The sequence below is a fragment of the Apis florea genome, unplaced genomic scaffold (genome assembly GCF_048593485.1).
Source record: "Apis florea isolate Af1SG1 unplaced genomic scaffold, ASM4859348v1 contig_1615_pilon, whole genome shotgun sequence".
Taxonomy (NCBI): domain Eukaryota; kingdom Metazoa; phylum Arthropoda; class Insecta; order Hymenoptera; family Apidae; genus Apis; species Apis florea.
Window position 1 is genome coordinate 3467077 of NW_028256416.1, and position 23823 is coordinate 3490899.

At 27.3% G+C, this 23823-nt stretch overlaps 4 protein-coding genes and 2 long non-coding RNA genes across 11 annotated transcripts; 2 read left to right on the top strand and 4 right to left on the bottom strand.

The window, feature by feature from the left end:
• Positions 1 to 7499, bottom strand: LOC100871211 (ATP-binding cassette sub-family A member 17). Of its 2 annotated transcripts, none has more exons than XM_086903795.1 (17): positions 7242 to 7499; positions 6032 to 6931; positions 5554 to 5953; positions 5268 to 5435; positions 5005 to 5192; positions 4740 to 4904; positions 4537 to 4645; positions 4313 to 4467; positions 2728 to 4234; positions 2533 to 2658; positions 2231 to 2311; positions 1883 to 2155; positions 1415 to 1719; positions 1189 to 1336; positions 897 to 1107; positions 587 to 800; positions 1 to 506 (listed from the first exon to the last, which is right to left on the bottom strand). In XM_086903795.1, exons 2-17 carry the CDS (start codon positions 6635 to 6637, stop codon positions 291 to 293), a joined length of 4872 nt encoding a protein of 1623 aa, XP_086759921.1. In that variant the 5' UTR covers positions 6638 to 6931; positions 7242 to 7499; the 3' UTR covers positions 1 to 290. The 2 variants fall into 2 exon arrangements, with proteins under 2 accessions (XP_086759921.1, XP_086759877.1); XM_086903751.1 differs by having other exon boundaries at positions 2231 to 2449.
• A 141-nt stretch (positions 7500 to 7640) lies between these two features.
• mi (cyclin E-interacting protein minus) lies at positions 7641 to 10810 on the top strand. The gene is made up of 5 exons (XM_086904366.1): positions 7641 to 7782; positions 8304 to 9036; positions 9112 to 9387; positions 9488 to 9992; positions 10070 to 10810. Exons 2-5 carry the CDS (start codon positions 8312 to 8314, stop codon positions 10292 to 10294), a joined length of 1731 nt encoding a protein of 576 aa, XP_086760492.1. The 5' UTR covers positions 7641 to 7782; positions 8304 to 8311; the 3' UTR covers positions 10295 to 10810.
• Positions 10569 to 19397, bottom strand: tacc (transforming acidic coiled-coil protein). Of its 4 annotated transcripts, XM_086904032.1 has the most exons (7): positions 15613 to 15754; positions 15199 to 15461; positions 12192 to 13884; positions 11808 to 12118; positions 11508 to 11746; positions 11089 to 11400; positions 10569 to 11017 (listed from the first exon to the last, which is right to left on the bottom strand). In XM_086904032.1, exons 2-7 carry the CDS (start codon positions 15217 to 15219, stop codon positions 10822 to 10824), a joined length of 2772 nt encoding a protein of 923 aa, XP_086760158.1. In that variant the 5' UTR covers positions 15220 to 15461; positions 15613 to 15754; the 3' UTR covers positions 10569 to 10821. The 4 variants fall into 4 exon arrangements, with proteins under 4 accessions (XP_086760158.1, XP_012347881.2, XP_012347873.2 ...); XM_012492427.3 differs by lacking the exons at positions 15199 to 15461; positions 15613 to 15754 and adding an exon at positions 19256 to 19397; XM_012492419.3 differs by lacking the exons at positions 15199 to 15461; positions 15613 to 15754 and adding an exon at positions 14324 to 14456.
• Positions 14644 to 21375, top strand: LOC116415092 (uncharacterized). 2 transcript variants are annotated; one of them, XR_015291595.1, is made up of 4 exons: positions 14644 to 15114; positions 17730 to 18054; positions 18115 to 19842; positions 21066 to 21375. It is a non-coding gene; the product is annotated as an uncharacterized LOC116415092 (long non-coding RNA). The 2 variants fall into 2 exon arrangements; XR_004225651.2 differs by having other exon boundaries at positions 21071 to 21375.
• Positions 16491 to 18096, bottom strand: LOC147658828 (uncharacterized). The gene is made up of 2 exons (XR_015291610.1): positions 17755 to 18096; positions 16491 to 17576 (listed from the first exon to the last, which is right to left on the bottom strand). It is a non-coding gene; the product is annotated as an uncharacterized LOC147658828 (long non-coding RNA).
• On the bottom strand, positions 19933 to 23789 carry CycE (cyclin E). The gene is made up of 4 exons (XM_086904459.1): positions 23400 to 23789; positions 22730 to 23186; positions 21644 to 22256; positions 19933 to 21551 (listed from the first exon to the last, which is right to left on the bottom strand). The coding sequence occupies exons 2-4, from the start codon at positions 22741 to 22743 to the stop codon at positions 20805 to 20807; spliced, it is 1374 nt and encodes a 457-aa protein (XP_086760585.1). The 5' UTR covers positions 22744 to 23186; positions 23400 to 23789; the 3' UTR covers positions 19933 to 20804.
• Between the last annotated feature and the right edge of the window lie 34 nt (positions 23790 to 23823).

Here is a 23823-nt window from a genome sequence, read left to right on the forward strand (position 1 = left end):
TTTTCATATGCATTTTTAATTTTTATTTTTATACCTTTACACACATAATTATACACAGTAAATTGTACTTTTAATACAAATTCTTTAATACAAATTTTAAAAAAATAACAAAATATTTTTTTTGAGTTTAAACATATATATTCAAATAAATAACTTAAAATTATACATAAATTAAAAAATTGCCATTAACATTATACATATATCAGAAAGAAATATTTTAATTATATTTACAAAAAAAAAATAATTTAATAAAGAAATTCATTTTTTTATGTTAAAATATTGCGTATTATTTACACATTTGTTGTTTGTGTAGTGGAATCCACAGTAGATGTTTTAGATTTTGTTAATTCAGTTCCTCTGGCAAACTGAATAAAAAGTTGTTCTAAAGTAGCAGATAAAACAGCATAATCTTGAATACAACTGTATTGTCTTTTTAAATCGTTCATTGTATTATACATTTTTTCCCATGTCGTTCCAATATCATTCACATGATATGCTATGAGTCCCTGCAAATTAAAAAATAAAATTATATTAGTAAATACTATATAAAATGCACTTATAAATATTTCACATAAATATAGTTTACCAAATTCTCGTCTCTAATTTCACAAAATAGAGATGATTCTATAATATTTTTTATATTAATGACATCATCATCCGTTCGACTTGGATTTAATTTAATGTGAATATCGTAACCAGCGCCGAATCGTTGTTTCAATTCCTGACTTGCACCGATACAAACTAATTGACCTTTCACCATAATGACTAATCTGTTGCATAAAGCTTCGCATTCTTCCATGCTATTATGAATATTTTTTTTTTTATTATTAAATTTATTATTTTTTATTTATTAAATAGAATTGTAATAATATATATTATCGAATCAAATAAAATACCTATGAGAAGTAAATATAATAGCTTGTCCCATTTTTTGGCAAGATTGAAGTATATTCCAAAGCAATCGTCTAGCCGCAGGATCAACTCCCGTCGTTGGTTCATCCAATAGAACGAGAGTCGGATTTCCAATAAGTGCCATTGCAACGTTCAAACGTCGTTTATTACCACCGCTATATGTATTGGTTGGTTGATACATGCAAGCATTTAAATCTGATACAACAAACACGTTCATAAAAATTTATATTGTAATTGTTTAAAGTAAATTTTGTAATTTTTAAAAAATAAATTTACCGAGTCTATTAATCCATTTGTTAACTTCTAAATCCACCTTTGATTTAGGAATACCGCGAAGTAAAGCAAATAATCTTAAATGATCAAATGCATTCAAGGAATTGAGCAATGCATTAGTTTGTGGACAATATCCCATTTGAGCTAAATACTAAATAAAAAATTCATAAAAATATAATAAAAATAATGTACAGAAAAAAATATAAAAAAAAGAATAATAATACATTACATCTTTTCGATTAATATTAATTTCTGATTTTCCTAAGTACATGATACCACTATTTGGTATTTCTTCACCAGTTAACATTCTAAACGTGGTGCTTTTTCCAGCGCCATTAACTCCAAGTAATCCAAAACATTCTCGTTGTTTTACCATAAAACTAATTTCCTGTACCGCCATTAATTTCCCATAATATTTGCTCAATTCATAAACTAAAAACAGACTATCTTTGTTATTTTCTGGATTTTCTAATAAATTATTTTCAGTAGTGGAAACTGTTTTAATTTTCTTCTTATTAACTTTTTTTGCTTCATCTAAATATAAATAATAACGAATAAATTTTCATTCCAATTCTTTATTCAATATAGTTAAAATAAATTTTATTTTTTATTATTTAATATATTTAATATATAATTTTTATTTAATAAAATAAATATTTTATTTTAACTATATAATAATATTTATAAAATACTATACCACGGTTTAATAATTTTCTAATTTCCACCGCTACTGCATGTTTTTCCTTTTTTACTTGATCATCTTTTATATCACATGGATTCTTTAAATTTTTATTCAATATTTTAGCATAGAATTTATGTGGTAAACGTTCCTCTAAAATAATGAGTATTGTGAAATACATTAATGGTGTGAAGGATAGATAAATAATACATTCTTTCAAACTCATGTCATTATCATAATTAGAAAAATAAGAAAGTTGATTTTTGCATACTCCATCCGCACAATCCAAACCTAAAAAAGATCTTATTTATGTTTAATATTTTCAACATAGAAAAATTATTAAAATATATAATTAATAATTCGTACCGCAACATACATCCGAAAGAGCTAAACAAACTACATCTTGCAATCGATTTGGTAGTCGACGACATCTCGCATTTTGTATAGCTATATTGAAGAAAGACAATTGACCATGAAATAGGCTCACATGAGGTATCAAACGAAATAGATTTTTCTGAATCGAATATAAAATTTTGAATTTATCAAAATTATGAATCACTTCGTGTAAGAGATATTGAAATAAAACTAAAATATAATAAAAAAATATTGGTTTACTCATTTTATTTTTTTCATATTTTTATGATACAATGTAATGTAATGCAACTTACCAAATCCAACAGGTACAAGACTTAAAACAGTTATTATAGTGTTTCTTGATTTATTGATGAAACTGAAGATATATGATATGATTAAAGAATTTATACCAAAAAGAAAGAGTAGTAATATCATAGTAACTGAAAAAAAATAAAAATATAAAAATATATTCTTAATACATTTAATAATTATTAATATTATATTATTACATATTTCTATCACGTAATATAAGCGTATATCCAAGATCATATCCATGGCATAAAATCCTAGTACAATAACAATTATGATACCTGTAAGAACTAATAAATCAAAAGTAAACATAGTAAACCAGTATGAGAAAGAGGTAACTCCTGTCATTCTCTGGAGTTGTTTCATTTTAGTCTCTGTTTCTTGAAAAGGATGGACTACAAAGAGTGCTATAGTAGGAAAGAAAAAACAGCAAAAGATCAATACTCTTGTCAAAGATTCATATTCTGGCATGTATAATATTGTAGCAGACAATGCATTTGGTAATTTTTGGCTTGAGACATGAATAGAATATTCATCACCAGCTATACTTTTAATTAATGCATTTGATAATAAATTTATAGTTAATGGCACACTATGAATTGCAATTCCAGAATAAAAACCATTAGCATATAAGATTCCATCAGAAATATTAAATTCTGCAGAAACAATATAATTGTTACGGTATTCTGCTATATTTTGGACAGCGCGATCCAATAAAGCTTGTGTAACGCTTATATTTTGTTCTATATTTTCTGTAATTCCACCAAAATATTTTATTTGAATTGAATTTTCTTTTCCAATACTTTCGTTTTTAAAAGAATATAGAGCTTTTGGATGTTTATACATATTAAGTTCTAATGGAAATATATTCGTTGAATCACTAGGCATATCATAACTTAAGCCTGTTAACACCACCAAAAAAAGTGGTAAAAGATACGTTAATATTATATTAGTTAAATTTTTCTTAGTGTATATCAATTTCTTATGATACAGTGCTAAAATTGTCTGTATACTTAAACTCCATCCTTCTATTTTTTGTGATGGAGGACAATATAATTCATTCAAATGCTTTTCATTATCTTTATTTTTAATTACTTTTAAAAATACTTCTTCTAAAGTAATCAATGATACACTAATCCCTGTAACTCCCAGATTCTTTTTTTGATTTTCAACATTATCTAAAGATTGTGGTAAAGTTTCAGTATTCGGTACACTTAAAACGATTTTCTCATTATCGACATTTATTTGTTGTGTCCTTGGATCAAATTTATTTATAATTTTTTCTGCATTACACCATGATTTTGTTGATAAAGTAACTTCGATATGACCATAACCATATTGTTTTTTCAAAAACATTGATGTGCCATAACATTTTAATCGTCCTCCGTGTACAATGGCAATTCGATCTCCAAGTATATCAGCCTCTTCCATATTATGTGTACTAATTAAAATTGTTTTCTTTCCTCTTATTTTTAATATAATATCCCATATATCTCTTCTAGTTTCAGGATCCATTCCAGAAGTTGGTTCGTCTAAAATTATAATATTAGCATCACTAACAAGCGCCATTCCAAGACATAATCTTCTCTTTTGTCCTCCAGATAATTTGTTTGGAAGAACATTTCTTTTTTCGCGCAACTTTAATTTATCCAATAGAATGTCAACATTTTGTTGGATTTCTTTCCGTGTTTTATTTGTACCTTTTAGCTAAAACACCATATATATCTTCTAATTTTTTTAATTATTATTTACATGTAATGTTATTTTATTTGGATGTATATTTACCAGACCAAAAAATTCTAATTGTTCAAATACACTTAAATCAGGAAAAACTATATTTTCTTGAGGGCATAAACCTAAATTATTTCTAATACATTGCAAATGTTTTGCTATGTTTTTACCATTTATAATAACTTTTCCTTCAGTTGGACTTATCACGCCTATATAGAAAATATTTCATTTAAAAATCTTGAATGCATATATTTATTATAAAGAAAAAAAACTTCTACCAGTTAAGATAGACATAAGTGTAGTTTTCCCAGCCCCATTATGTCCCAATAAAGCTGTTATTTGTCCTTTATATAAATCCATTGAAATTCCCTTTAAAGCTTGAACTGTCTATTATAGAATAAATATTATTATTATAATTACTATGATTATGTTATAACAATAATAATTCATTAATTAAATTTAATAAGCTAAAAAAACTTACTGATTTTTGAAAACAAGTATTTTTATATGTTTTTTTAAGATTACGGATTTGTATTCCAGGAGTAAGTACTCCTTTTGCAATTGGTTCAAAATTTTCATTATCTATATTATTATAATCAAAATCCTCTATATTTTCATCAAGATTTATTTTATTCTTTTTTAAATACTATAAAAAATACTTTTTATTATAAATAAAATACACAAAATACATAATGATAAATTTTGAAGTCATATTTAGATATAATCAATATAACAAAAAAATTTACCTTAAAAAAATAAAATGGATCTTTACGAACACCGTATTTTCCTGGGAGTACAGCATTAATATATACAGATAATAAAAAATGTAATAGAGTACCAAAAATTGAAAAAATAAATATAAATCCAACACATCCAGTAATATTATATTGTGTATCTCCAACAATAAACATATTTGACCATTGAATACCAATTACTATAAATTTTATATTATAGTTAGTATTTTAAAAGTTTTAAAACTATAATACAATACTAAAAAAAATTTACGTACAGTGAGCTTCATATGCATTTACTTCTTCAAAAAATTTATATAGCAACATATTTGGAAATAATATTCCTAAATATGGTATTATTGAAAAGATTTCTTCTCTTATCAAATGTCCATGAAGTGAAAAAGAGGCAGAATAAATAATTGATAGCGTTATTATCACAAAACGTGCTAAAAAAAAATTAAAAATTATATATTTTCATTTTTTAATTTTTATCATATATATATTATATATATTTATTATGTTATTATACATATTTTTATTTTGATTTTTTTTTAAAAAACTTACGTTTTGAAAAATATGCAGCAATATGCATACCAAATGATATTAAATGAGCAATATGTGCTGTGAGTATTATCCAAAATATAAAAGTATTGCTATAGTACAAATATGGATCAACATTTCCAGAAAAAGTGTTTTTAAATAATATTATTATTGGTACTATATAAAAAATACTAAATATAATGCCAACAATCAACCAACTTAATAGATTCTGATACTGTTTTACTCCATTCATTGCCATTAAAACATTTACACCAATATATTTTTCCTTTGTTGCATAATTTGTTTCTATAGAAAGTGGTATTAAAAAAGCAATAACTGCAAACATGCATATCACCAATCTTAACATTGTATCAGATTCGTCTATTTTGACATGTGAAGGATAAGGCATTCTTTGTATTGACAGCTAAAATGAATGTAATAAATAATACAAAAAAGATATTGTTTATAATTTAATAATAACAACTATACACATATATAATACCTTTATATCCATCATAGGATGTGCTATGTGATGTATAAAAGTTTCATCAACACATATTTGTAATTGTACAAATGGAATAGTATTTAAATATATGGTATGTGCATTATAATGAGGTTGATCACTATTTTGAAATAATATATTTGGAATTTTGAAAGAATGTCTGATTTTATATCTTATGTCAGTTGTATTATATTGTTCAAAAACAAGAACTAAAACATTTGTAATAAGAGATTTGGCTTGCAACATTGTATAAGCATTAATCATATCATTCTCAGTTAAAAAACCAGCTACATTTTCATGTGATAGTTTTAAACACATACGAATATCTTCTAAAATATTTTCTGTGTATGAATTCTGTGGTACATAATATAATTGTGTAAATTCTCTATTTAATAATGTTAATTCTTTTTTGGTTTGTATAGGATAATATGTACTTTCATTAAATACAAGAGGTGGTTGCACACTGAAATCTCTTATAGCTTGTATCAATATAAATAAGCTAATAGGTATCAAACATTGTAAAAATATTGTCGTTTTCCAATGCTTTTTTCTAACTATTAAATTTTTATATAAAAGCAAGCCAAAAGTTCTTAATTCTTTCATCATTTTTAAGTCTTAGATTATATTTTATTAAAAATTTTTGAGTTTAATAGAATCAATAACATGATGAATATGTTTCATATATATAAACTGATAAGTTATACAATGCCATTGAAAGTTCATAAAAGTACAATGAATAAATTATAAGAATTGATATATGAATCAACATGTATACTGATAGGATATGCTTTAACTTGTAATCTTGATATCCAAGTTATAAAATATTTTTTTTAAGTACAGATTTGAACAAATTTTTTCATATTTGATTTTTAATTTTTATAATTGTCATAATAATTAAATCTAAAAAAAAATTATTGGAATCATAAAATGATAATATAAATCTAATAATAAAGCAATAATATAAAATAAAAATAATATATGTATATAAAAAAACAATAAATATATTTAAAATTTAAATATATACAATACATACAATTAATATCTTTATATAAATTTGTTTTCTTAACTTCTTAATAATATCATCAAGATAAAATCATTAAAAAAATAAAATTATTAATTGTTATATCAAATCTTAATCTTAAATTGAATGAACATTAATAAAATAATTAAATAAGAAGCTCTATATAGAATTTACATATGCGATAAATACCTGTCATATGTCTTCTGTTAAATTTATAGCAAAAATTTTATAAAAATATTGATATCACTTTATCAGATCTTTATATATCATGTATATGTGTTAATTTAATTATAAATAAAAAAATTTAATATTTAGCATTAGACATCTTATCGTTAAATACGCGTAATTATTATTGTTTTCTAAGCTTCGTTGCAATTACCAATCTATGAAATGCAACTATATGTCATTTTTATACGTCACTATAGTTACGTTTGGAACTATTCATACTTCCCCTATCAGATAAAAACTTAAGATAATAATATCTTCCAAGATACATAATAACGAATAAGTACCTGAGGCTATCTTATGTACTTAGTGAGGTTTAGTGAAAGTATATGAGAGAAAAAACAGCCTTAAGAATAACACATGCTGTCGTCAGATTATGACGTATACAATACTGTTATGCATATCAAACTGTGTTTCTGGTATTGGAAAATCATAACAGTTATATCTGGTTATTAGCCAGTAAAATATTGAATGTGAAATATTTCGACAAGGATTTATACAAGACGTAAATACATTCAAATTTTTCTATACTGTATTCAGTTTTTAGTTGCTTTAATTTAAAATTCGAGAAGCAATAGACAATTTCATAGTATTAATATAATAATAGACTAATGATTATTAAAGTAGATTTTTATCTAATGATAAATTATATGCCTATAAGATATAAATAATCTGAATGATTATGAAACATATGTATTGTAATTTTGTCTATCACGATTTAATTTTCTGTAAGGTTAAATAATGTGTATGTGCTTATAACGAACATTTTGTACTATGTATAAGCATACGAAACGTAATCTTTTTTAAAACATTTCTCTTTATTTAAACAAAAAAAATGTATGAATTAAATAAAATATAGAAATATAATAAATTGCTTAAATTTAATAACAATATTTTTATTAAAATTTTATTATTATTTTTATTTTATTATTATTTTAATTCAAAATTTTTATTTTTTATTAAATTTTTAAGAAAATTTTAATTATTTCTTATGTTTGCATGTTTTTCCTTTTTTTTTTTTAATAGACAATGCCATGGATTGCTGTTATTCTAGCAAAGATGGAAGTCCCACAATTCAAAAAGAGCTTCCAAACATCTCTAGTCCAGAAATGTTCGATAGTGGAGATGAAGATGACAAAAAGGATAATGAACCATTTGTAAATGAAATACCAGTAATAGTTAATGAAAAACTTGAAAAACCTTCTCAAGCTGACTTGATTGCAAAATCTGATAATGATGTACTAGCAAAAATTAATAAATTACTGAGTGGTGTACCGCCACCACCTAAACTTACAATTTGTAGAATAGATTGCTCAGAATTATTATTACGTATTTATGAGAATCAACATTTATTTTGGACACCATGTGCATTACCAGAAAAATATGTACAGCAAGATCTAAATAGAGGATTTCCAGAACAACAAAAAGAAAATATTAGTACAAATAATTATCGACATATCAAAAGCACATCTAGAAATTTAAGTACTGCTTTTGATGCTTGTGATCCACAATATCAAAGTAATATTAGTAATAATATAGATACAATAGATTTAAAAAATATTTGCAGTGATAATTTTAGAATAAAGAAAGCAGTTCCTAACAATGAGCAAGTACAAGCAACCACAACTATAAACAAGGTAAAACAAGAATCAGTTGTAATTGCATCACAACAATCATTACTTTATTATACTACTAATGAAAAAAATGTTAATACTTTGACATGGCCTGAAGCATATTATCATAAATTTCATGGAATACAGTGAGTACATTAATGTATATTTTATAATTTATAATATTTGTATAAAAATACATAATAATACTTTTATGGTTTTAGTTATAACAGAAATAAAGCAGTTGAAGAATTTGAAAGCCTTACATCAAAATTATGTAGTAGATATATAGGAGCTGAAACTCAATCTACATGTACTGTATGGTTTTCTAAACCAGCACCAGGAAGTGCTAAAAAACGAAATCTTTTAGCTAATCGAAATAATGGTCAAAGTCCAGGAAAAAGATTAAGTCATTTAACAAAGAGACGAAAAGTATTCTCTAGTGCAAATTTACAAGGATTAGCTCTTAATAATAAAAAGCTTTTAGTATTAAATATTAAGTACGTATCAAAGTTGTGAAATATATTTTGAAAAAATTTTATTAATTTAAAACTTATTAAATATAAATTTATTATCTTTTTTTTTTTATATATATTATAGAAAACCTACAATTAAAAAAGGCAAAAGTCCGCGAGGTAAAAGTCCACGAGGTAAAAGTCCAAAGGGAACTCCCAGAAGTTCAACAAAGAAAAAAGTAGCTCGACGACTTATTTTAGATGGATCTAATCCATTAAAATCTAAGATTGAAACATCTAAACGTGCACTTTTCCAAAGTCCTCCTCCTTCTGATCTACCTGGTCCGAGCAAGTTACTCGCAAATGATTCAAATTCTATAAGAATTAAACGCGCACTATTTACACAAAATATAAAGGAAAGTGATTCTGACAAAAGTCAAAATACTGAGGAATCAAGAAAAAGAAAAAATGAAGAAGAATTAGAAGGACCACGATGCAAATGGGCAAAAAGTTTATCTTTTGACTGCTCTCATGAATTGCATAATAATACAGTATCTTCATGGGATAGACATTCATCTAGTAGTATAATTGAAAGAAATAAATCATCTTTGCATGAAGGAAAATGTGAACTTAGTGAAACTCATAGAAAGGTATTTTTGTTTAAGCACATTAAAACATTTTTAAATAATTATCTTTAGTATAACATAATATAAATACATATGTTTAGAAATTACTCTGGGCAGTAGCAGAGGCTTTACGAGATAAAGGAATAGGTATGACTCATCCACAATTTAAACAATATGCTACGAATTTAGCGCGAACTATTAAAAAACTTATGCCTGATCTCGAAAATAAAAATATTCCTCGCAAACCAGGAAGTACAAGTGATCGTATGTTGAAATTAGCAAAATATCATGTTTTGTTTGTAATTGATGCAAGACCAACTGATTGACAATACTCATTAATATAGTATATGAAAAAATTTTTACATAACTTTGCACAAAATATATTATTTATCACAGAAATATCAATGATTATACATTGGTATTTATATGTAGAGATAATATATATATAATCAGTGATTTTTATTTATCTGAATATAGTGAGATATTGTATTAAAATGTATTATAACAAATCACATAAAACATTAATGTGTGACGTGTGAATGTTAGAATTGTTTATGGAATATCAAGATATTTTTTACTACATAAACATAAACTAAAAGGTTGTTTTTAATATACCTATTTTTTATTAGCGATAAAATAGTATATATATATATATATTTCACAACTTATAAATAATTAATAAAAGGTGCTTCTCTGAAACAAAACATAATTTGCAATTAATAAATTTTAAAAACAACACATGTGTACATATACATCAATCATAATTAGTATTGATTGTATCTAAAACGTTTAAGGGACGAGTAAAAAAATAAAGACTAATCGCATTTGCGATGCTTGTTTAATCTTCGATTTTTTATTCCGCATTTTGATGACCCACCCTGGCAATCACTTCATCCAATATTTGTGTTAATTCTTTATTTTCTTTAGTTTTTTGTTCAACTAATTCAGCCAATGAATTACTTTTTAATTCTGCTTTCCTTAGCATTGCATGAAGTTTTACTGTTTCATCTTCATGTTGTTTTCGTATAGCATCTAATTCAAAATTAGCTCTGAAATAATTTGAAGATATTTATTAGAAAATTAAAGTATTTTAATTTTCTTTTTCTTTTTTGATACTTACTTTTCGAGTTCGGTCATAGCATGATTCTTCAATTGATCGTATCGCGTTTCCAAACATTTTATCGTTTCCATATTTTCCTGAATACTTTCTTTTAATAATGTTTCATTGCTTTTACATGTAGATACAACTCCTTTAAGCCTCTCGTATTTTTGATGAACATCATTAAAAGCGGCCTCTGTATTATTTAAATGAACATTTGCAACTTGTAATTCCTCTTGAAGTTTTGCCTTTTCTTGTTCAAAATTCGTACGATCCCTTTCTTTTTCCGTGAGCAGTCGACTAATCGATTTTTCATATTCCTCGACTACAACCCTAAACATATTATTCCAAAATTAATATATTTAATTATATATTATTATATTATTTTAATTTTATTATAATATATTTTATAAATTTTAAATAGACAACATATAACTTACGTCATTTGAGATTTACTTTTTATTTCTTGTGCTATTTGTGCTTGTAATTTGTTAATTTTTTCTTGAAAAGAAAAATTCTCATTCTTTTGCTTCTCTAACTCAGTTTCATATTCTTTCTTTTGTTTTTCTAATTCTTTTTCTAGTTGCAATACAGTTGTCCGTACTAATTCTAATTCCTTACTCATATTAACATCGATAATAAGTGAAGTGTCGGATTTCGATTCTTCTACAGATTCTTCCTATGTAATAAAAAATATATATGTATATTTATCTAGTAATGCAAATATATGAAATACATACTTTAATTGCTATTTTCTCTTGAATTTCATTTGTTTTCTGCGTCATTTTTGTAGAAACAGGACTATAAAAAAGTAATCTATCGATAGCTGCTATAGCAGGATTACGTTTAGAAATATCAATATTTTCTGATATATTTTCACTTTTGCCGTTTTGTTCCTCGTTTATAGATTGTGTATTGCCTTGAGGTAACATACTGGTATCAGCCACCAATGGATCAAATTTTACATACAAAGAATCAGTCCTAAAGCGATTAATAGTTTTCTTGTTGTCGTAATTTGTCAAAAAATCGAAGCTCATAGGATCTTGGAAAACTACGAGAATATTCATTATTAATAAATATATATTCATCGATATTTAAAAATTTTCATATTAAAAAACACTTACTTTCAGATGTTGCACTAATGAAGGGATTGTTATCTTCTGAACACTCTAATGAAGATTGAAAAATATCATTGGCGACTTGTTCAGCAGCAGATTTCAATTCTTCGAAATTTGGCTGCTCAATGTTAAACGTATCTAATGACGTGCTCTGTCGTTGCGGTTTAAAATCCGTATATTGTTCTATTTCCGATACAGTCTCTAAAGTCAAAGAAACATCCTGTAGAGTAATAGTAGTATCTAATTTTTCTTCGGAAGACCGATGTTCTTCTATTTCCTGATTTTCTTCTTCTTTTATAGAAAAATTGATTACATTTGTCTGATCCGAATCATTCACATTTTTCTTGTCAAGAAAATCATCTGAGATAGTAGTTCCTTCCTCTTTCTTTTGAAAAGCAATATCATTTATCTTGAAGCTATCTTCTTTTAGCGAAGAAAGATTGACGTTTTTAATAATATCGTTATTCTCAACTTCTTGATAAATATCTTTAGTTAAATTTTCCTGAACTTCAGGCGTTTTGGATTCAACAAAAGAAATATTATCTAAACAAATTTGCTCATCGCTTACAACATTATTAGGAAAATTCGGTGAATCTGATTCTGTGAGATTATTATTTTTATTTTCTAATTTTTGAATGGAATTTGTCACTTCAGTGTGCGAAGATATATTTATTGTTACATTAGAATTATTTGTCAATGAATTTTTTACATTATCTTCGATTTCTTGAGTATCGTTTACATTCAATTTCGAGGTCTCTGTATTAGTCAATAAGGAAGAAAACGTCGGTATACTAGGTAATGACGGTTCTTCACCATATTCCGCGAACACAGAAGTTGAATTACATACAGAATTTACAATGTTATAAGGTACAAAATCCACAGGCAAAGAATGATCTTCGTTTGAGTTATTGTTTAATATATTAGATCCTTCTTCTTTGGAAACATCTGTGATTTCTTTACTAGGTGATAAACATACAAACGTCGAATTTAAATTAGATTCTTCTGTATTATGACATTGTGATAATGAAGCCTCATCATCGCCATTAAAACTGTTATTGGCTTGATGATTACTTAAATTATTACTGTTTTTAGGAGATTTTTCTATATCTATTTGTATAAAACTATTTCTCCTATTTGATACAATTGCTACAGGAAGAGGTTCTTTGATACAAACTGTACCTAAAAGAGATCGTTCCTGGATATTCTGTATAGTATTAATTGGTGAGTTTACAAATTCATGAGTCTCTAAATTATTTTCGACGATTTCAACTGTTTTTTGAAAATCATCTGTCAACGAGATTTCCGTTGCAAGATTTTTAGTTTCATTAGCTGTTAACTCGTCAGTGGCAGATGCGAATGTTTGATCCTGACTGAAGTCTTGAGAATTTTCAAGTGTACTAAATGAATGTTCGTCCTCACTGTTCAAATGTATTGTCGCACAACCGGTAATTAAATCGTCCAAGCCAGATATATTTGAATTCACATAAGAATTATTCTGAGGACTCGAAGGTACAGAGTCTGGACAGATACCGCTGCTACTCTTTGTGCTTAAAGTACTATTGAGACTCTGAAAACTGCTAGATGAAGATAGACTTTCTGGATTCGTGTAGGTGATCGATCCAACATCAGCGAACTCTCGAGCGAATCGAACCTTCACCTCATGCTCCGCACTCTTCGACACGGAATTGTCGGTACCACTCTAAAAAAAGAAAAAATGCATTATTAAAATAAATATTACATGTTACATTCATTTTATAATTCATCTTTTTTTTCGATTACCACTATTTTTAAAAAGATTATAGATATCACTTTTAACGAAAAATAAATCATTAATTGCTAATCATTAATTGCTAATTGATAAATGGCTTTTTATATTACTAAAAATTTGCAAAAATTACTAGATAGTTTTGTAAAAGATTCAAAGATACAAACGAATCACGATAATGATAATACGATCTTTCTAAATCAATTCTAAAGTCTTTCAATCTTCAAGCATCATATTTGCATTAATTAACGCGAAATTTTCCATTAAAGCTTACGCTTGAACGCGCTTAAAGAAATTACATCTACCCTTGCCAATTCACAAACGCGACGAGATGCATGTTAATCAAGCTTTTCACTAGTTAGACGCAAAATACCGGTGGCGTGGGCGATGGCAATGGCGATGGCGATGGCGATGGCGATGGCGATATCGATGTCCTTGCTGGGATCGCAACAGCTCGATGAAGCAGCTTATTGATATATTCCATATTTTTACGAAACAAATGTAGAATACAGATACGTGTTCAACAAACAATCCTTTCGTTCACTGGGAAAATTTGCATCAGCTGATTTTGGTGTCGAGGCTTGCTGATTTCTTTCAGAAATTGCGCAACTTCTTCGTTGCTCAGACTAATTATAAAATATAACGCGGGCTACGTCACGAAGAGAAGGAGATCAGATTTTGTTTTACCAGATCTTGTGCCAGTCTCGCATGCGAATCCATGCCAAGAACAGTTATGAGTGGACGTGTCCCGCGACAAAAAAAAACCTCTGATCGTATCGATGATGGCGCGATCGTGTTTCGCGGTGAAAAGTTGAATTGTTGAATCATCGATAAAATGTTCATTTCAATTTTGGTTTAAATTTAATTCCAAGAGTGAAGATTTTTTGCATGAAATTTTTTACGATTCAGACAAATATACAGTCTTGGATTAAAAATTTTCGAGCTTCTCATAAAAGAAGATAAAAGTAATTCTATACTCTATACTTTAAGAAGAAAACCAGTGAAATAAATCTAGATATTTGTATCTACTGATTTTTGTATATAGTTAGCCACGAATAAAATAGGAAGTTAAACGAAGAATAGAGATGACAATTGACTGACGTATTTGATTTGTTTAAATCAAATTTAAAATTGCGGTAAAATTTTTTTACAAAATTTGATAAAGTAAGTAAATTTATTATTTTAAACTTAATGGAATAGAATTTTTGGTAATTTTGTAATTAGAAATAGATATTTCACGAAGATTACCTTAAAGATGAAATTCCCCATGACTTCCTAAATAACCTCCACTTTCGGCTGTCACTGCTGGCCGATATGAGGCCATATTTACACGCGGGTTCACAGAACCCCACGTAGTGAACTTTCTTTCTTTCTCCCCGCCTATATATCCTCACCCCTGACACGTTTATTTCCGACGATACGACGCATCTTTCGTTTATCATTCACCCTTTTCGCGGTCCCGTGTATTTTTTCTTCGGCCTTCTCTCGGACGATTTCCTTTCCGTCCGATTCTTCTTTCACCAAGAGAAAAAAGAAAACTCTCGATAGTACGGATTATTTTCACCTTTTATAGTTTCGAACATTTGATCAGAAAGCGAATGAGATTATTCGGTTAAAAAATTTCTATCAGATATTTTCTTGAATTTATTAAACGTTATTTACCGATTTCGAAGAATTTGCTAATTCAATGATATTTTTCTAAGATATAACCAACATTTGTTTCAATTATTCGATATAAAAAGATTTCACTCTCTCTAGTCTACTTGTTTTTTACATATAATAAAATTGAGTCGCCCAAATTATTCTGAAAAATTTTCACTATGTGATTTCACTCAAAACGAGAGAAAACGAAGATAAAGTATAAATTTACTTTATTATGTCATAATCATGTTTAATTATAATTTCTGCGTTTGATTAAAAAACCAAGTTATCGCATAAATGTTTACTTTTGATTTGATTAAATATTTGAAAACAAATATGATGGACAGATTATGATGGATCAACTTTTCATGGAAAACAAATGCATTTAGAAAGTAGAATATATAAACTGTGCACTAATCCAACACACTAACTATTATGCATTTATTGCTTAAATTATACACTTTTTTTTACGGAATAAGTCATTAATTATATGAATATTAATGGTGCTTTTTTTAAATCTCCCATATTACTTTCATTGTAATTATATCATTGTTTACACTGTGTATGAATTATGTTTTTTTCAATGCATTGTTATTTAATTGTGTATACTATAACAAATAATATATAATAACAATCATAATATATAATAACGATCATAAATACTTGAGATAATTAATTGAACAGAATATATTTGATTGTGTGTAATCATATATATTATTATTTATCACATTATATATTTTTATATTATATTATATTATATTTTAATTATATTTCTTATATTTTTACATAAAATGAAAAATATTTACGAAAGGTAATATAATTAATATAACATACATATAACACATATGTGAAAATAATAATTGTGATATTTTTTTTTCATATTTAAAAAAGAAATAATATTTTCAGTAAAATAGTTTTGTTTATAGATTAATTATACAAAAAAGAATAATATAAATCTTGTTTAAAATTAGAATACGATATTTTTATAAAACAATGTGTAACATTGAAGGTTAACATTATATAACAATACGCAATATAACAATTAACTTTTAATATCTTCAATTAAAGATTATTGGGAAATAGATTAACGAAATCAATTACTTGATACAGAAAAATAAAATACATGCTAATAATTGAATTTGTATTAATATATATGTAGAACTTTGAAAATGATGTTACTTTCTCGAGAAGTTTTGAAAACATTGAGAATATTTTAAAACTTTTGCTTATTTGAAACACGTCCTTATTCTTAATTCTTTTCATTATAGACTCGCGGGAAATCGATTTAAAAAATATAGAAATATTGAAAAATGCTGACTGATTGATTGTGGAAATATACTAGACATCATCCAGATAAGCTGACAATGCATGACATTTTGAACGTCATACATTTTATCAATTGAAACAAAAACACATAATTTTCTAAAGAATGTATAAAATAATTCAATATAAATATCTCATATTCAAATAATATTATAAATACAATATGTTCAATATTCATTTTCTTCTCTTTAATAAGAAATATAAAAAAATATAGTTTCATTTTTTAAGATTATTTTTGAAATAATGTGATTTAAAATTTGTATACTTGAATATATCAAAATCATTAATTATATATTTTCGATTTCTTAATCATGTTAAATAATAATATAATATTTCCATAAACCGTAGCAAGTTATTGATAATTATTATATCATGGTGTTCTTGCTTATTAAACTCATAGTATAAAGTGAATGTGTTCGCTTGAGCTCACCGTACACGAAGCGTTCAAGCGAGCAAACCAATATAATTTCCTTCGAAACTCGAGAAGCTCGTAGTCTCCTTATTCGGAGTATTCTTGACATTATCGAGACCGCAACACGTACTATCCCTATGACTCATTCCCATCTGGTTATGACAGAGAGAATCAGAGACATTTCTTTTTCAAGGGTGTGTCTCTTTCTCTTTCTTTTTCTCAACTTTGTTTTTCCATTCTATTTCTTTATCTTAAATATTGATTCCAATTGAATCCAAAGAAAAATAAAATGTTACTTCTCCACAAATCTTCACTTAATAGAAAATAGCGTTAAAAATAAGCAATGCGAAACTAGGTCTGAGACAATAGATCATCGTCTTCTGTTTATTCTTAATCTCTATAGGAAAAATTTATCAGAAGACACTCACCAAGCCTAATGATCAACGAAGGATATCTCTGGTTGAAATTCTAATATTAGCGCACTACATTCTCCAGTCGATACTCTAGATATCCACCACTACCACAGATTTCTTGCGATGGCACGCGACCATGTCTGTACGCGTGTGTAAATGTAAAAGCATCACGACGAAACACAACGATGCTGCCAAAATACAAGCACCTCACCTTTCGAGATATGCGATTCTGCTAATCCGTCAGGAACGTTTCGTTACTAAATCGCGTCCAGCATGGAGCGAACTGTTTCTAGATTGTAAAGAATGATCAATGATGTGAGAATCATCGCCACCGTCTTGCCGATGATACGCGTAACTAACACTTGCTGCTTGTAGGCCGCTGTCGTAACGTCGAACCGCGCACACGCCACACGGGCATTATGCTACAAAGATCACCAACTATGGAAGTGGTGGGACACAATTCATGACATCGAAGAGTATGATGGTGTGGCGCTATCTGGAGTGATATGTAGATACTCGTTAATCCAACGTTCGATTACTAAGTAGATAAAAAATGAGAAAGTGATCGAATCGACAAAGGATTAGATATTATTAAAATAGAATAAAGAAAAAAATGATAAAATTGAAAAGATATTATTAAAACTATCATATATATATTATTTCTTCTTTTATGATTCTAAAAATTGTTCTTTGAATAGTTATTTTTTTGAAACCAATGTTATTTTGCTTGCAATAATGTAATTAATTAATCTTGAATATAATAATCAATACTTTTTTTTGTAGAAAATTATATATTAAATCTAATTTGATCGTGATCAAATCTTGTGTTAGTTATGAAAATTTTAATTTAAAGAAAACTTATAAAATTGTATGAATAAAAAAATATAAGAATATAAGATCATGAAATATTCTAAAATATGAATATATACTATATATAATACTATACAATTATATATCCATTAATATTTGTAAATGTAAATGTAAAAAATGTAAATAGAGCATATATTATTTTTTTATAATAATTATAATAACCGGTTTCATTTTTATATTACTGAAGACAAACCAGTTTCTGATTCATGTACAAGAAAGAATATAAAATATTATAAAAACTTTAGATTAATAATCTAACATATTAATTGTATTTCTTTTAATTTTTCCATTCAGCACAGTGATAAAAATTATGTATGCGAGTGATATATAATTATATGTCCGCCAAATATATTTGAATTATATTATATATATGAAATTGTAAGTAAACATTCTTCGTTCATTCTTTTTAGATGTTAAAGAAAGATATTCCCACACGGGGAAGCAAAACTTATTTTCGTTTCAAGGTGCTCCTGGAGATTCAAGGTTTATTTATAGGGATGCTTCGATACGACTGTTTGTAATAAAAACAGAGCAAAAGCAACCGGATAAAAAAGATAACTGATAAGAATGCGGAATATGTCGACTTAAAGTTCATTGTCATGCGCATTGGCAAAACGTTATCATTCACAAAAAAAAACATAAATACCTTGCAATTATGAAGAGATGCAGTGATTTCACGGAGTACTACTCGAGTTCCTTCACGACCCGAACCATTAATGTTCCTTGGATTTGACATCCTGATATTTCACAATTTTAATACAAATTCTTTAATAATTTTATTAAATACATCCGTCGTTGTGCTTTAAATAATAGCAAATAGGATAAAAATTAAATTGAGTAATGAAATGTATTGTAAACAAGTTAATGAACACTAATAATTGTTAATATTAGCATTCACACTGCATTTTGTTCAATGTTACGAAAAAACACGAATTTTTTCGAATATATATTCACAATAAATATAAACTTTGTAGAACTCGGATTTAATATAATATTAAAACAAGAAAATGATTATCTTTCGTTGAAATTACGCGCATACATTCCACAATATCTTCACTGTTACAACGTTAAACACGCAACCGCTTTCTTAACGGCCGTCTGGCATTTGACAACTTGAATGTAAACGCATCAACCAATCACGTTGCATTATTGTGTTTCTAGAGGGAACGCTTGTGGCGCCACGTTACTTTTTTTTTTTACGGTCGATAATATCGATTTCAACATTCGATCATCGTAAGTTTAATAATTTATTATAATATATATAAATAAATAATGAATAAATTTCATATTTTTTTTGTTTGCTTTATAATAAAGATTGCATGATTAATGATCGGATTTACAAATATTTATTGTCAAATTTTTCATACAAATATGTATAAACAGCCGTGTCTCTATATGCAAGGCAGTGTAAATTGATCACGAAATTTTTAATCATATTTTAATAATTAATAGTTTTATATCTTCACTCGTGCATTCATCCCTTCGTCTGTATTTTTTATTTTTTTAATTATTAGTACTTCACAGTGTACATATACATAAAAATACATTCACCCAGCTTAATAACGCATTGTTATAATACGTTGCGTTAAAATAAAGCAAAATATATAAAAGAATACTATTCACAATGTTTTTTTATCTTAGTACTAATAAAAATAGTTATTTTTAAGGACACTTTTCGCAGACACTAATATTGTCTAGATTTATGAAGATGGTAATTATTAATTATCCTAAAATTTTAATATAATGTATTATCAAGTTTCACTGCATGAATATAATCACAGAAGATAGCCATAGGCTTTCATTGTAAGTTTACATTCCTCTATGCAAGGCACTTCTTTTAAATGTTCACAATAAAACAAATAATATTAAATAAATTCAGTATCACTATAGACATTATTATAGAAAGTGATTAACATCTTGTACTATAAGTTTTACTATTACATGATGATATATTGGGAAGCACCATATTATTTACGATAACATACAGTATACTCTGTCATTACCGTGCACTTATGCAATCCCATAGCTTAATAATACATTGTGCATCTTTACAAAAGGCAAAACTGTTTGAAGCAGTTAATGATATTTCCCGAAAAACATATATAATACATTACTATATTTAATTAAAATCATTCACCAGCAGTTAGTAAATGAAATGCTTAATCAAAGACTATGAAATATTTATAAATATTTGATTACGTATATGGATGTAACTGAGGCGGAGGACGTGACGGTGTAGTTGAATTCTTTTGACTACTAGAAGGTGGAGTTAAAAGACCGCTTTCATTTGGACTCTGTCTACCAGATTCAACATTAGAATCAGATTCATTTGTATCAGTAGAAGGTATTTCATCCACTAATCGTTGTTGTGCCTTTTCTAACATGTTTAAATCTACAACATGAGTCTGTATACGATGTGATTCATCCATTACTATATTAGGCACTGTTGCTTTAAGTCCAGATCCAGAATGAGACTCTACAGGTGTTACTGCAGACCTTAAAAGGCACTGAGAATCTTCTTCAGCAGTTGTCATTGCAAATGGAGTAAGCCATTTGACACAAGGTGCAAGCTGCTCCCATGGAATACGTGATACTCTTAAAGCACATTCTCTTCCTTGTGTATGATAAATAGCTGCTGCAGCTATGTGACTATAAGGGAATTTTAAACTTCCTTCATCTAATGTAGCTAAATCTAATAATTGAGCTGCCTGAGAATATTGTAAACCTCCATATTGTGGATAAATAAATGCATTTGGTCTTGACCAATCGCCTGATTCAATTTGCATATAAATATTCAACCAGCCAGGAGCAGTAACTGGAGATAAATTCCATCCAAGACCTTTTAAAATCACTAACTCTTTTCCCAAGATTTCTTCTTCTGTGCATGCTCCATCAGTAACATAAGCAAATTCTGCTATTTTAGGTGGATAAATTTCTTCAACCTATATATAAAAAATATAATTAATTATTAATTTAAAAATCATTTATTTATTTATTTGAAAATTATAAACATTGGAATTTGAAACATACAAACCTTGGCAGCTATAAAAAGACATGTAATGCCTATTAATTGTAATTGGTTTTTGGGTACATTTTGATGAATAGATAGATATCTGTCTATGTAATCCATTGCAAGATAATAAGTCTCTCTATGTAGCTTATATACTTCACAAACTTCAATCAACCAATCTAACAAAATTGCTCGCATTCTTGGTTGTAATGTTGGGTGCCTTTGAAACATTTGTGGATTCCTTTGAGTAATAGTCTTTTGATCTCCCAAACACATAAGAGACCAAACTTGAGAACCATCAGCCCAAGGAAATGATGGTAAAGGACTTGGTCTATTTGATGTATTATTAGAAGAAGATGGTGTTAAAAAGCATGTTGAAGTTCTTAATTCAGACCATGTAGCTGGCTCTTGTTGTTCTTTCAATGGAGATACTTGATGTTGTGTACATGAATTTTCTAAAGGATGTACTGTATGACAAGACTCTGTATATGATACATGTGATAATGCTGGTATTTTACTCGGTGGATATACATTTTCTGAATCTTCAGAAATATCTGTTGCCCTTCTTTTACGCTTTGAAGACTGTGTTATTAGTTTGCCACCTTGTAAATAGGTCTGTGATTTTTTCCCATGTAAACTGGACAAAATTGAATAAAAGAAAAAAATTATTTTATATTGAGATTATTATAATAATATTAAATGCTTTTTTGTAATAAACAAAAAAATTCCATATCTTTATAAAGCAAGTGAAAATATTTTTGGAAAGTAACAGAGAATTACGTCTTAATTAACGTCTAATATTTTTTTAAAGTTATGTACATTGCATAGATATATCATAATTTATTGTACATGTTTACAAAGAACTTAGGAAATCATAAAATAAAAATTCATGTATATATTATTTATATAACATTATTAAGGCTTCTAAATGGTAAGTACTAAGTAAAGAAGGTTATACATACATAATTCTCAATTTTTTTTTTTAATTAGAAAGTCTAAAAAATTATTTGGATTAATTAAATCTATTTTAAATAAATTTTATATGTTTGTGATGAAATATTGAAAGAATTGAATGAAATTTTAAGACCAAATAGAAAGTTGTTCGCTCACCTCGTCTGTGGCATTTTGCTCTGAAATTGTCGACGTGTTCAAAAAATATTTCGAACGGGAATGAATCTTTTTAATATGAACACAAATTGATCAATATTTTATTTAAGCATTCACTTAATTATTTTAATATATGCTGAATAATTTTGCTAAGAAAATGCCGAAAAGTAAAAGAGCGCGCAAAGCTCACACGCACCCGATCGCCATAATGCACGTATACTTGGCTTCGTTTGATTCAATATTTTATGTCATAACTTTTTATTTATAAAATGTTTTGTAATACGAAAAGTCTTTAAAGTCTTTTCTGATAGAATTTCAAGCCTCGAGATATCACAGAACAATAATTCTTCAAAAAAATACGGGACGTGGAACTCGAAGCGCGGGAGACCAGCGCGCGAAACGATGACCAACCCCTGCTTGCAATCTGCCACTGTCACGCCCTCTATATGTATAACATAACCTCAAAGGGGCAAAAAAATTCTAAATTTTTAACTGAATAGCTTCTTCGAAGTTCTATCATTTAATTCCAACACATAAATATCATTACTTTTATATATATACATTGAATTTAAACACTACACAATCGTGGTGCAACGTTGGCGTCCTTTGACAGACGCCTTATACTTATTATGTTTTTACAAAGTAAAATATTATAAAAAATTACACAAATCACAATTCATTAACCGGGGGAAGTATATTTTATTCGAATAACGCGATACATTCGTACTAAAACACTAAATATTACATATAGTTGATACATAAATCCAAGGAATCACAGCACCCACGCGTTCTGCGCAACTACGTTTCCCGCTCGATTTTAACACAACTTTTTCAAAGAATATTAAAAAATATTATTACACTTAAACACATTGTATGTAATTAAACTACAATAGTTTTGTAATCATGTAAAAACAACTATATACATATAAAATAATACTTTTAAATTGCGAACTGAAGTTCACGAATTACTTTCGCGGGAACGCCAAACCTGCAGGCACCGGTCATGTATTTGTGGCGCTGCTGTGCATTAGTATAAGCGTTTTCTATTGGTCGCAGCGAAGAGCACAGCTGGCGCTCAGCTGATCTACCGTACACAC